This window comes from Heteronotia binoei, chromosome 6 (assembly GCF_032191835.1).
Source record: "Heteronotia binoei isolate CCM8104 ecotype False Entrance Well chromosome 6, APGP_CSIRO_Hbin_v1, whole genome shotgun sequence".
Lineage (NCBI taxonomy): Eukaryota > Metazoa > Chordata > Lepidosauria > Squamata > Gekkonidae > Heteronotia > Heteronotia binoei.
Genome location: NC_083228.1, coordinates 38,053,940 through 38,068,515, shown reverse-complemented (window position 1 = coordinate 38,068,515; position 14,576 = coordinate 38,053,940). Strand labels below are relative to the sequence as shown.

Sequence of the window (14,576 nt, the reverse complement as noted above, 5' to 3'; positions counted from 1 at the left end):
AAATGAAATAGGCAATTTCCCTCAATTCCAAATTCCCACTGAAGGCTCCATTCATGTCACCAGGGCTTTTTTTGGTAGAAAAAGCCCAGCAGGAACTCATTAGGCCACACCCCTGATGTTACCATTGTTTCACATAGGGTTTTTTGTGTAGAAAACCCCCAGCAAGAACTCATTTGCATATTACGCCACTCCCTCTGATGCCAAGCTAGCCAGAATTGTGTTCCTGCTTAAAAAAAAAAAAGCCCTTGCATGTCACTCCTTGGGGGCCTCTGCCAACCCGAGAGCAGCATTTCCTGGAGATCAGAGGGCCGCTGTGGGAGGAGGCAGGCAGGAGCGTCCCACTCTCCTCCTGGAAAATTAAATTGGGGTCCAACCCAATAACTATTTAAGTCACTGGTGAAGTCAGTTTCCTCCCAGCAATACGCACTAACGCTTCTTACCTCTCCTGTAGGAATAAGAATAGGCTTAGGTTTCTGACATTCTACTGTTTCATTGGATGGCTTGACAAGCAATCCATCACGGACTGCATCCCAGAATGGATCACCATGTATTGCCCCTGTCAACAGAAATATGTTCACAGAACTTTAACACAGACTTTTAAGCTAATTTCAATCAGTCAGTTAATAAACTTGTTAATAAATATTTTGTATTCTGCAAACTTCAAATTAGTTGCCTTTGGGAAGTTATTCTCAAGCAAATGTGAGATGAATTGCAGTTTAATAAATGAGAATTAAAATCCATTGCTAGAAGGCAGCTTTTCATTTATTCTTTATGAATGGATACTGTCTTTGTGTTAATATATGTCCAGTGCAATCCTATCCAGTTACTCCAGTCTAAGCCCACTGGAACCATCCAGAGTAACTGTACATAGGACTGCACTGCTAATTGACCATTCTATGTCAAGCAGTATTCATTTTTCACTAAATAAGTTCTTACAAATGTCCTTCTCACCTTTGAGGACTCTTCTATCACTCTGCATCATTCCATTTGGCCTTGAACAGACATTATCCTGCAATGTCACAGGGTAATGTGTCCTAGTGTAATGAATTGCCCCCACATGGCAACTCTTGCAGCACTAGAGATAAGACTGGAAAGGTGCCAATCACATGGCTTCCTGCTTGGTCCTATGTACTGCTTTTTCAGGTCATGGGCAGGAGAAAGCATCTATGTGATACATCCAGGGAGAATGCTGACAATTTCTATTGTTCACTTGGCAGCAATAATCCTGTAAGCTGTGGAGTCTTGTGAGGAAAAAAATCTATTTTGTGAGCTACTGGCATTAACGTTGTGAGCTACAGTATAAATTAGTTTGCTCTAGGACCATTTCTCCTGAGCCAAGACAAAAAAAGGTACATAAGAGAAGCCATGTTGGATCAGGTCAATGGTCCATCCAGTCTAACACTTTGTCTCACACAGTGGCCAAAAAAACCCCAGGTGCCAGAGGCTAAAAAACCACCAGGAGCTTTGCCACACCCCCTAGCTCACACTAACTCAACTTAGAGGGAACACTGCTTGGTAGGATATAGGGAAGGAAATTAAAGCTTTACAGCTGTCCAGAAACTAAAATTGTTTAGTGGATGACCCATCCAACTAAAATCCTATTTAGGTCAAGGGGGTTAAAGTCCTTGGTACGTTTCTTGGTTCAGATAGAAGAGGGATTTTGGGGACCTAGAATATTGCTCATTGTATGAAATTAAATAAAAAAATGTTACTTCAAATATCAAAATATGCAACCCGATTTGTCCTGGTCAGTTTTGAACAATAAATAATAGTAATTGCAAATAGAGAGAAACAAACTTGGCCTGTAAATATTTCTCATCACTTGCCTTGTGTGAAATTAAACATTCCTGGTCCATCCATAGTACCAGCAGCAAAGCTGTACCCCAAGGCTGGTTTACATGTTTTAGCCTTTTGGGAAAAAGATCAGGAAGTTAGGCCATGAATATGGTATCCCACTAGACTGTTACTTCCTGACTACAAGATGATATCAACAGTACATTACCGAATGAGTGGCATTGAGCTGTACGGTAACATTTGACATGTCCACCCACTGGTGAGCAGAACTGAGGGGGCCTCTTATCTCCTCAAAGGCTGACGATGACAGCTCCTGGAACACAGATTGCCATCACTTATTAGCGGGTATGACTCATAGTGAAAGAATATACGACGAGAAGGCACTTAAACTGCCCTGGAATTGAAAGGCAAATTATATTTTCTCAAAGCAGGTTCACATATTCATGGAAATTTTTTGTTGCTGAAGTACACAACACTTAACTCTTATCTGTTATTTATATAGAACTATTGCTATATATGACACTTAACAAGGTTTCATAAAAAATGAGGTGGGTCCCTGACCTGATCTGAATGGTAACAGGGAAGGGATGGGGGTGGGGGGAGAGATCTATTCACTTGATGTATGCTGGCCAGCCTCAGTGTATATAGAGGGGGATGGGAAATATCAGCATTACATACAACCAAAGTACAGAGACCATTCACCTTGATGGCTCAGCATTCCCAATCAGAGGGATGAAGCCTATGTGTATGCACATGTTGGCGCTGTGGTGATCAATGGTAAGCAGCCATCAAGACCAGAAAGCTCATTCCTAATCTCCCCCCTTCTTTATTCTAATTTTTTTACAACATTCTTCAGTATAGGTTAATAACTTATAATTGCACCCTCTTATTCACAATACAAGATTACATTAAGGTCTGCCCCGTAAAGATCCTGCCACATTATAGCCATTTCCAGCCCCCCACAAAGGTGCCATTTTCCCACTATTTTTTTCTCTTGCCATGTCACCCCACAGCTGTTTGACAGGTTGTTGTTTTTTACATGGTAATTGTTATTGTATAACATGGTCATAAAAATCTAGTATCTATTTCCATTTCAGATTTTAGTTCCTCTGAATCCTCAGTTTCCTTTTTAAAAAATGATGTATCCAGTCCTTTTAACTGTGGAGATATAAGGGGAAAGGCTCAGGCAGTCTTTGCCCAGATTGCTTGGAAAGGAATAAGTAGAAGAAAATGCAAGACATCTACAATGGGGCAGGAATTCACTACTCAACCAGCTGTTTCATCCTCCACCACACAGTGATTTGTCTGCATGCCAACTAAAGGAAACAAGATGTACAGAGCAATGCTTCAGATGGAGGAATGTTAACATTGATATTGCACCATAGTGCATGCATGAATAAAAATCAAAGGGTAATTGAGTCATCACAGCAGCTGTAACAAGTGTGCTCCCTGGAGCCAATGTGCATGCTTCTGTATTTGCAGCAATGTTGAAAGCAAAGTGGAGAATCCTCACTGTGTGGAACAGCTATAGTGTTCACGGTGAAACTTCTTGTCCTAGGTGTGCCATTGGCCACAGCACTGGGATAGTTCTACATCCTCATCTTAACCTACAAAGCAAAATAAACTAGGGATCTACTGCAGGGGTGGCCAACGGTAGCTCTCCAGATGTTTTTTTGCCTACAACTCCCATCAGTGCAGCATAGCCAATGGCTGGGGCTGATGGGAGTTGTAGGCAAAAAACATCTGGAGAGCTACCATTGGCCACCCCTGCACTATGGCTTTCTCTCAATCCTTGAAGGAGGACAGAAGTTTAAACTCACACTTTTGTTCCCAACTAGAAAAACTACAAGATATTTCAGATGAAAAATCTAGATTTCAGATTTTAAAAAGGAAGTACATCATAGAATGTGAATTCATTCATTTTGGGCACTGTTACCTGGGTGTAAGTTGAGTAAACCATAGGATTGTGCTGCACAGCATATCACTTACCTTGGCTTTCAGGTAGATGTTTCTTCCAATTAATGTTGTGCTCTCAAACATGTCACGACCAGGACCGGAAGCTATGCACATCTGGGCCTAAAACAGATGGCAGAAGAACAAATCAAATGACAAACAATCAGTGCAAAAAACAGTATTGCAGAACAGAGAAGTAAAAGCAATCACACTAGGTTAGGGATTCCTAGTCTATTTGAGCCTCCAGCGCTGCCCCCCAAGATGGCTGCCACAAGAGACAAAGCCAAACCCAAAATGGCTGCCACCAGAAGCCAAATGCAATACCCCCTCCTTGCTTTGCAAAATAATTCCAGAAAGGGAATAAAAAGAAATGAAGGAAAGCCAAAGGGAGAAAGGGACAATAACAGGAAACAAAGAAAAGCCTTGCAGGGAGAAAGGAACAAAGAAAGTGGGGGATTAAAAAAGAAGGAAAGCATGAAGGGGGAATGTAACATCTGCTGACTAGGAAAGCCTGGGTGCTCACCAGTTCTCCTGCGGCTGCGGCTGCTATTGGAGCCATATAAAACCCTTTCATTTGAATGAGGAGAGTCAATAACAAGTTCGACCCACTTTTTGAAAAGGTCAGCATGTGCCAGGGGAAGTACTGGCAGGTACCAAACACATGCATGGGTGCTAAGTTGGGGAACCCTGTGCTAGATTGATAAAAGAACATAGCCCATGTGTCTGCCTGTCCACAAGGCCTCCTTATAGTACTAACAATTCTATCCTCAGCAGAGTGAGACCTTTTAAAATGCTGGAAGTGAAGGATGGTGTAACATCTCTTTGTAGGACAATAAATCTCTTTTCTTTCTCACATATATATGTGTACATGCTATCTCTTGACTTCTCACAAAACAGAACAAGGTCTTGCTGCCTCTCAGAATTTGGGAGTGATCATCCCAGGTTTTGAACGTGGAGCAGGCTGACCTGTAGAGATGCCAACTCTGTGTTGGGAAATTCCTGGAGATTTGGGAGTGGAGACTGGAGAGGGACCTCAACAGGGTATAATGCCCACCCTCCAAAGTAGCCATTTTCTCCAGGGAACATAGATCGATTTCCCTGGAGGAAAACACAACTGAGTTTTGGAGGGTGGGCTGTATGGAATTTTCACTGAGCCCACTCCGCTGTCTCTCAGTTCAGCTGTAATTCCAGGAGGCAGCCAGGTCCCACCTGGAGGTTGGCAACCCAACTTCTTTGGATTTGTCAAGCCCAGAGTCCCCACCCCCTTTTGGACCAAACAGTAGTAGAAGAAGGAAGAGACTTTTAATCCTGAAGGTTGCCTGCTGTCAGGTCTTTGGTGCCCCTCCCGGTCCCCCGGCGTCGCCGTTGCCCCACCCGGGCACTCTGGGGTGTTCCCCGGAGGTCTCAGAAACAGGGGGGTGGGCACTGGGTTACTTCACCGCAGGCCCCCGTTCCCTCCTGGCTGTGCTATGGCTCCTGTCCCTCTCTCTCGCGAGGCAGCCTCTTTGCGCATCAGCCAGCTCTCCTCAGCGACCTCCTCCCTCCCTCCTTTTATGCTTCCCGACCCATCCTCCCCCCTCCCAGGACCTGCCCCTCTCTGGCTCCTCCCCCCCTTCAAAGCCCCAGACGCCCAGGAGAGGTGCGTCGGGGCCGGGCTGACTGGGCGTGCCTCGGGCGTCCCAGCCCTCAGCGGCGTGCTGCAAGGGAGCGTCTCGTGCTGCGACGAGCTGAATGGCTCTCCCTCTTGCTCTCCAGCGTCTTGCCCCGGCCAGACCTCACGGACTCGAAGCCGGGCTCGCCGTCTGGGAGGCGTCGCTCGGGTGGCTGCTTTCGCCCCGTCAGTCGAGGTGAGGGGTGGGGCCTCCACAGGGGCTTGGAGAGGTGGGGGGGGCTCTTGGGGCGATGCCGGGGGCTTGGAGCGGCTGGCAGGCGCCGGGGGGTCTCCTCCGCGCAGTCCCTGCCCGGGCTGGGCGGGACACACCCCCCCCGTGTCCCTTGCTTCTCCGCTTCTTCCTCGAAGACCCGGGAGAGGTAGTCGGCCACGCAGTGGTCGGCCCCGGCTTGATGGTGCACTGTGAAAGAAAAGGGGAGAAGAGACATATACCAGCGAAGGACTCGGTCATTGGAGTCCTTCATCCTCGACATCCACAGCAGGGGGGCGTGGTCCACCACCAACCGGAAAGGGTTGTTGGTGAGGTAGAATTTCAATGCCCCGACGGCCCACTTGACCGCCAGGGCCTCCTTTTCTACGGTGGAGTACGCCCGCTCGGCGGGCAGGAGCTTGCGGCTGATGAATAGGACCGGGCGTTCGTCCCCAGGGCCCCCCTGGAGCAGGGCTGCCCCGATACCGGTCCCCGAAGCATCTGTGTGCAACACAAAGGGCTGGGAGAAGTCCGGGTTTCTCAGCACGGGGTCTCGGGAGAGGCTCGTACGCAGTGCCTCAAATGCTGCGTCTTGGGCTGGCCCCCACTGGAGGACGTTCGGGCACGCCTTCCGCAGGCAGTCCGTCAACGGGGTGGCCACTGCCGCAAAGTTGGGGATAAATTTGCTGTAATAGCCCGCGAATCCCAAGAAGCGCCGTAGCTGCTTCTTGGTGCGCGGGCGGGGCTGCTGCTCCAGGGTGACGACCTTCTCTGGCAGGGGTCGGAGTTGGCCTTTCCCTACCAGGAACCCTAGATATTTTAGCTCCTGGAAGCCGAGGCGGCTTTTCCGCGGGTTAGCGTGGAGCCCGGCGGCCTGCAGGGCGTGGAGTACCTGGCGGAGGTGGAGCAGGTGGGCCTCCCAGGTGGGACTGCACACCACGATGTCGTCGATATAGGCCCGAGCGAAACCCTCGCATTGGGCTAGGGCCTTGTCCACCAGCCGCTGGAATGTGGCCGCAGCCCCATTCAAGCCAAAGGGCATGCGCTTGAATTGGAACAAGCCTTGTGGGGTGGCGAAAGCGGTCTTTTCTCTGTCGGCCGGGTGCATGGGCACCTGCCAATAGCCCTTGGTGAGGTCCAGGGCGGAGAGGTACCGGGCCTCCCCCAGCTGGTCGATTAGGATATCGGCCCGCGGCATCGGGTAGGCATCGAATTTGGCCAGTTTGTTCACTTCCCGATAGTCCACACAGAAGCGCACGCTGCCGTCAGGCTTTGGCACCAGGACCACCGGGCTGCGCCACTCACTCTGTGATGGTTCGATGACGTCGAGGCGCAGCATCTCCCTTACCTCCCGGGCGATCACGTCCCAGCGCTTCTGTGGGACGGGCCTCCACCGGGCGCGTGCCACCTGGCCTGCAGGGGTTACTACCCGGTGCTTGACCAGGGTGGTCAGGCCCGGCTGGTCGGAGAATACCGTCGGGCACTCGGCCAGGACCTTCTGCAGCTCCTGTCGCTGGCTGGGGGTGAGAGCGGCGTCCAACACCGGGCCTCCCCCGGCGCCCCCCGCGGTCGTCCAGGGCAGGGTTCCGTCCGGGAGCTCGCCCGGATCTTCGGCCACGAGCCCCTGCTCCGGCCGCGCCTCCCGCCGCACCCAGGCCTTTAGGCTGTTCACATGGAGGGTCTTCCTTTGGCGAGCACGAGGCCCGCACTGGACCTCGTACGTCAGGGGACCCAGGACTCGGGTGATTTGGAAGGGTCCCCGCCACGGGTCCCCCTGGCTCTGGCCCATCGCTCCCCTGTGGACCAGGACATCGTCTCCCGCCTGGAACCCGCGGGCCCTAGCGCCCTTGTCATAACGCCTCTTCTGGACCTCCTGGGCCTGTGCGAGGTTCTCCCGGGCCTCCCGCCGCACATCTTCTAGGCGTCCCTGCAGCTGCCTGACGTACTCCTCCGGGGCCTCTTCCGGCACTGCTCTGCCTTGCACCCACTGCTCTCCGAGCAGGCCCAGGATGCCCCGGGGTTGCCGCCCGTACAGCAGCTCGAACGGGGAATACCCCAGGGATGCCGGGGGCGTCTCTCGGATGGCAAAGACCAGCGGGTCCACATAGAGGTCCCAGGCAGTGGGGTGGTCATATGCTGTCTTCCTCAGCATGGCCTTCAGGGTCTGGTTCATCCGCTCCACCAGCCCGTCAGTCTGGGGGTGGTGGACGGAGGTGAAGAGCTGCTTGATGTGCAGCGCCTGGCACACCTGCCGCATGAGGCTCGCCGTGAAGGGTGTGCCTCGGTCTGTGAGTATCTCCCGGGGCAACCCCACATGTGCGAAATAGTGCATCAAGGCCCTGGCCACGCCCGCGCTCTTCATGGTGGGCAGGGGGATAGCCTCCGGGTACCGGGTGGCGTAGTCCATGAGGACCAGGATGTAGCGGGCCCCACGAGGGGTGCGGGGTAGGGGCCCGACAAAGTCCATAGCCACTCGTTCGAACGGGACCCCCACTATGGGCAAGGGGGCTAGGGGGGCTTGCGGCTCGGCCCTAGACGCGAGGCGATGGCAGATACCGCAGGAGCGACAGTAGGCCTGGACCTCCCGGGCTACGGAAGGCCAGAAGAAGTTGGCTAGCACCCGGGTCAGAGTACTCTTCACCCCCTGGTGGCCCGCCCATTGGTTGTCGTGGGCGCCCTTCAGGACCTCGGGCCGGTACCTGCGAGGGACCAACAGCTGCTTCCCGGGGCCCAGCCGCCCTTTTACCTCTCTGAACCACAGGCCCTCTTCCCGGATGATTCGAGGGAGGCGCCGGCTCCGGCGCTCGTCTACAACCACCCCGTCTCGGACTGCTTCGTGCCGCCGCAGCGCCTCCAATTCTTCGTCTTCGGCCTGAGCCTCCACGAACTGCGGGTCCGACGGCCACGCCTCTCAGCCACCCGCCACGGGACGTTCTGCGTTGGACGGGCCCTCCCCGGGGTCGCTGTCCTCTGTCTCCCCAGCGGGGGCGGCGTCATCATAACCGGCCCCGGCAGGCTGGCCTGGTCGGCCGGGGTTGGCTGCTTCCACTACGTCGCCAAAACGCGGAGCGTCCCGCCCGAGCAGTATTGGATAGGGCAGGCTGCTTACTTTGGCGACCGGCACGCTCCAGTAGCGGCCTAAGTATTTCAGTGGGATGGACACCACCGGGCTTCTTTCGATGTGCCCATGGACGCACCGGATGGCGGCGGTGCGGATGACAGGCAGCGGGGCGGGCACCAAGTGGGCTCGTATCATAGACAGCGAGCTGCCGTTGTCGACCATGGCCTGCAGTTGCCGCCCTCCCAAGGACACCGGGATCGTCCGGGGGGGGGCGAGCCCCCGCCTCAGCCGTCTGCCAGGACTCTTCCCAGCTCACGTCGCACTCCATCAGGGGGCACTCGCGTTTGAGATGGCCCCACTGGCCACAGGTGAAGCAGGGCCCTATGTCTCCTGCTGGACGGCGGGCCTCCGGCGGCGGGTGCCCCTCCTTCTCCCCCTCGCGGCCTCCGGGGCATAGACCAAGTCCGGGTAGCGCCGGGCGTGCTCCGGGCCTCCACCACCCCGGCGTGGCACGGGCCGGCGGCGTCTGCGCCCGGCCCCCCCGGTCTCCGGCCCCGGGCGCCCTCCCGGGTGTCGCTCCTGGGGCGGCCCGTCCGCCGGGTGGGGGCAAGCCCTTCCCTGGCTTGCCACCCTCTGCGCGGAAGGGCAGGCCGCGGTGGTCGGCGGCCTGAAAGTTCTCCCACAGCTCCTGGACCTCGCTGAGACGGGTTGGCTTCCAGCAGGCCACCCAATGGCGGGTACGCGGCGGCAGCACCTGCAGCAGCTGCTCCACTACCACCAGCTCCACGATGCGCCGCCCGTCGCTGGTGGTGGGGTTGAGCCACCGGGTGGCGGCATCCTTGAGGGTCGCTATTGCTGAGCGTGGTCGCGTCTCCCCCGTAGGCAGCCAGGAACGCAGCTTCTGGCGGTGGGCCTCAGGCGTGATCTCCAGGCGGTCCAGGATGGCTGCCTTGAGCGCTGTATAGTCCGCCGCCTGAGCCCGCTCCAGGGCCTTCATGGCAGCTTGGGCCTCCCCGGTCAGGTAGGGTCCCAAAATAAAGGCCCACTGCTCTCTGGGCCAATGAGCGGCCTCGGCCACTCGCTCAAACGCTTCCAGGTATGCCTCGACATCGTCCTCCGCCCCCAGCTTCGTTAGAGGGGGCCAGGGGCTCCTCCCGGCGCCGAATGGTGTTGGCCCCGCCGGCTCCGGGCGGGCGAGGAGCGCCTGGTGAAGATCCCGCACGAGGGTGGCTTGGGCCGCCGTCTGCTGCTGGGTGACCTCCCGTAGGAGCTGCGCCTGGTGGTCTGCGAGCCACTGCCCAAACTGGGCCAAATCCACGGGGGCGGGGTTAGTGTCCATGGCGGCGGTCCGCCCCACGTGTATCACGGAGTCCTCACTTGACTCGTCCGTCGACGACTCGCTGGACTCCGGCTCAATGGTTGGGGTCGCCACTCGGCTTGAGTGCCACCCGGGCGGGGCCGGAATATGGGGGCGTGGTCGTCCTAGGCTCGGGAGAGTGCCCGCCTCCTCCACCACGTTGTCAGGTCTTTGGTGCCCCTCCCGGTCCCCCGGCGTCGCCGTTGCCCCACCCGGGCACTCTGGGGTGTTCCCCGGAGGTCTCAGAAACAGGGGGGTGGGCACTGGGTTACTTCACCGCAGGCCCCCGTTCCCTCCTGGCTGTGCTATGGCTCCTGTTCCTCTCTCTCGCGAGGCAGCCTCTTTGCGCATCAGCCAGCTCTCCTCAGCGACCTCCTCCCTCCCTCCTTTTATGCTTCCCGACCCATCCTCCCCCCTCCCAGGACCTGCCCCTCTCTGGCTCCTCCCCCCCTTCAAAGCCCCAGACGCCCAGGAGAGGTGCGTCGGGGCAGGGCTGACTGGGCGTGCCTCGGGCGTCCCAGCCCTCAGCGGCGTGCTGCAAGGGAGCGTCTCGTGCTGCGACGAGCTGAATGGCTCTCCCTCTTGCTCTCCGGCGTCTTGCCCCGGCCAGACCTCACGGACTCGAAGCCGGGCTCGCCGTCTGGGAGGCGTCGCTCGGGTGGCTGCTTTCGCCCCGTCAGTCGAGGTGAGGGGTGGGGCCTCCACAGGGGCTTGGAGAGGTGGGGGGGGGCTCTTGGGGCGATGCCGGGGGCTTGGAGCGGCTGGCAGGCGCCGGGGGGTCTCCTCCGCGCAGTCCCTGCCCGGGCTGGGCGGGACACCTGCTAAGAAAACCAAATCACTTCTTGGCATCAAAAGCAAGCAGTTTGCAAAAGCAAACAGAATAGAAGAAAGGAATTCTGGGGGAGGTAAGTTACCAACTTCCAGGTGAGACCTGGATGTCTCTTGGAAATGCAATTGATTCAATTTCTCCTGGAGGAAATGGCAGTTGAGTTTTGGAGGTTGGGTTGTATGGAATTTTCACTGAGCCCACTCTGCTCTTCAAACTCCACCCTCCCCAGCCGCTGGCCTCAAATCTGGAAGAATTTCCCAAGCAGGAGCCAGTGAGCCTAAGGAAAAGGAAGCACCTAGAGAACACTATGGCACTCCTGATGATACAACCAGGTGCATCAATCATGGCGTCATGAGCACTTGTAATCAGGATCTTGAGGTAAGATCTTTTTGCATCATCAGAATATAGCTTTCATTGTTCGAACTTAAATCAGAGGAAGGCTGGGGGAAGCTCACCTATCTCGGGATTTCAAATAGCATTCCTGGGAATACTAAGATTTTTGAAATACGGTGTGCTAATACTGCTAACCATTCATCAGTGCACAGTGGTAGAGTGCTACAGTCTGAATTTTTAAGGGCACGCTGTTGTATAATGATGTGGAAGGGGTGGTTCTGGATAGGTACGGTTAGGCAGAACTTGCACCCACACAAACCATATACATTAAAAGAGTGACATGGACCCACGCAAAACATTTAAACTGCACTGCAATAGTTTCAGCTGCAGAAATTGAAGTGGTTCATTGTGGTTTATCATCCTGTGTATAGGGGCAGATACGCAATTAAGGGTGTGGAAGTCAGAAGTTTCTACTCTGGATTTACAAAATAATTATAGTATGGTGGTTAGAGTATTCAAATCCCCAACCTGCCATGGAAACTTGCTGAGTAATCTTCAGGCCAGACCTCACAATGAGGATAAAACTGAGGACATGAGAATGCTGTAAGCTATGTTGGGTTCCCATAGGAAAGAAAAGATGGGCATAATGAAGCAAATAAAAACATGGATCAAGATAACCAAGTGGCAGGCCTAATCATGAATCATTTGACAGCGACAGCTTGTGCTTTGAATGTTTGCAACCAACCTAGGGTCAAAATTGACAAGATGCTGATTCATCTGTGTTTTTTTTTTAAAACCATAAATTGCAGCCAGAGGGAAAGGGCAAGTTCAGGCTGGAGAAGTAGCACATGGAACCTCCTGCACAGTTTCATTAGCCAATAATCTGAACTGGGGAGGGGGGGACTAGAATGAAACAAAGACAAAGGATGGCTGTTACCCCAAGACACCACAGGATTCTGGATCCATTCAATGCTATAGAACAGGGTTTCCCAAACTTTTCCCTCCTGAGGTCCGTTTTTTTCTCCGTGGTCCGGGTGGAAGACGCTCAGGGAGCAATACAAAGACTACATGCCAGCCAGGATCTTTCCCTGTCCTTCCCTGATGTTTCCGAACATCAGAGAGGGACAGGGGAGGGCTTCTGGCCAGTGTGTAGTTTCAGTATCGCTCCTTGAGTGTCCTCTGGGCAGAGAACAATCAGGGACTGCGCACCAGCCAGCTTTCCCAGTCCTTCTCTGATGTTTCCGAACATCAGAGAGGGACGACGGAGGGCTTCTGGCCAGCGCACAGTCTCAATATTGCTCCATGGTCATCTTCCGCCTGGAGGACGCTCAGAGAGTGCTACAGTTGGTGGCGGCGGCGTGGGGGGAAGGGGCTGGAGCACGGTGTTGCATGCAGCACCAAAGATAGAGAGGGGAGGGGGCTGTTGGGCCGCCCCTGGTGACCCAGTATTGAGGCTTGTGTGGCCCAATACCGGGTCACGACCCTGCAAATGAAAAACACTGCCATAGAATAAGGGAAAATAACATTGGGGCACTATCCTCCTTGTAAACTCAGACTCTGAGATGCTGGGAAAAGCAACAGGGAGACTCCAACTCAAGCCTGACTGTATGCAACCTTGAAGATAAAGTCAGATAAAATGCCACCTCAAAGTGAGACACTACAGTTTCCCATGAGGAAATATGCAGACTCCTCTCTTGCCGAAATCATCATTTCTTGATGGTCAGGATAGCAAGCATCTAACAGGGCAATCCTGAGAGCGGTTTTGTGGCAGTAAGTGAGAGTAGAATTCTGAGATAGGGTTGCCAACCTTCAGGTGATACCTGGAGATCTAATGCTATCACGGTGGATCTCCAGATGATAAGGTCAGTTCCCCCCGGAGAAAAGGGATGCTTTTGAGTGTGGACTCTATGGCATACCCCACTGAAGTCCCTCCTCTCTTCAAACCCTGCCCTCCACAGGCTCCACCCCACAAAATCTCCAGGTATTTCCCAACCCAGAGCTGACAACCCTAATTCTGAATGTGTGTGTGAAGTGCCATCAAGTCACAGCTAACTCATAGGGACCTCATAGAGTTTTCAAGGCAAGAGAATGATAGTGGTTTGCCATTGCCTTCCTCAGCATAGCAACCCTGGAATTCCTTGAATACCTTGATGGCTTCTTATCCAAATACTAACCAGAGCAAGCCCTGCTTAGCTTTCAAGATCTAACGAGGTCAGGCTAGCCTGGGCCATCCAGGTCAGGCCAGGATTCTGAACAGACAGTTAGATACTTAACACATTTCCAAAAGTATACCTATCCTGTCAGAGGGCAATCAAGCCTTTTTCCTGAGATAAACACAGAGACAGATTGTGCAAACCAAGAACATTTTCTGGTGAGGCATTTACTCCCCCCAAAAGGGCAAGAAATGGGGGATAAACATCCCAGCTGACCAGACAGGCTTTAGATCACATTTTCTCCTCAAAGCCTACTTTCACCACCATGAAGATAACATCTGCTCTTCAGGAGAGGCAACTATGACTAACTTTCTCCTTCTTTCTAGCGCCCTCCCCCGTTGATTTTGCTCCTTTTCTCTCTTATATCTATCTATATCTCTACCTATCAGAACTTGGGTCTGGCCATCCCAGGTTTTGAACATAGAGCAGGCTGACCTGAGTACTTCTTGTACTGAACTCTGTGTCTTCTCTGGTCTGGCCTGGAAATGTGTCAGCTCAACTATAAGAAGCACAATAAGCTCTGGTAGTGAATTAGATGCAACTGAAAGTTGCTTATTCTTGGTACTGGTGTATTAAATATTCTTATTTAAATATTTATCTGAAATGTCTTGATCACATACAAGTAAACATACTAGAGAGATTACTCTGAAACAGGAAGAACAGAGCATATAATATAAGAAACAGGCTGGTATGTTATTATTAAAATCAATATTTTGTTCTCCTGGCTCATTTGTGTTGTTCTTCTGGGGGTGCATATGTATGTCCTATGAGGGTGGATATGGAAGGCTTGTGGTTGTAGGCACAAAACCTTTATCAACATTCACTACCTACCCCGCCTATTGGGCAATAGTTTTGGGGGTTTTCACATGAGTCTCCGGTGTTTATGCAGTGTGGTCCCTTTGTATTTGCAGACACATCTCCCAGGTTAGATGACCCCAAAGCTGCTACATATGGTCCCTGCAAAAGAAAGACACAATCACATCACTTACCCTTTCAAAGAATTGTTACCACCATCTCTATCCCATGTCCATGCTTGTAAATCACAGAAAATCTTTGTTGTATAGGAATATGAAATAAATGTTTTATTTACACATTGAACACATTGCCAGACTGCTTTTCCAATAGATCCAAAACAGCTTTCATAAAAGCTCCCCCTTTAAAACAAACAAAAAAA

The 14,576-nt window shown here is 53.1% G+C and overlaps 1 protein-coding gene across 1 annotated transcript in view; it reads right to left on the bottom strand.

Moving 5' to 3' along the window:
• Positions 1-14,576, bottom strand: part of ASAH2 (N-acylsphingosine amidohydrolase 2) — a 50,160-nt gene that overhangs the window by 14,447 nt on the left and 21,137 nt on the right. Inside the window, exons 9-13 of the mRNA XM_060240821.1 lie at positions 14,234-14,359; positions 3,784-3,870; positions 2,003-2,107; positions 1,827-1,908; positions 441-556 (exon numbers count right to left, since the gene is read on the bottom strand). Coding sequence (XP_060096804.1) covers positions 441-556; positions 1,827-1,908; positions 2,003-2,107; positions 3,784-3,870; positions 14,234-14,359 — 516 coding nt within the window. The remainder of the gene's footprint in view (positions 1-440; positions 557-1,826; positions 1,909-2,002; positions 2,108-3,783; positions 3,871-14,233; positions 14,360-14,576) is intronic.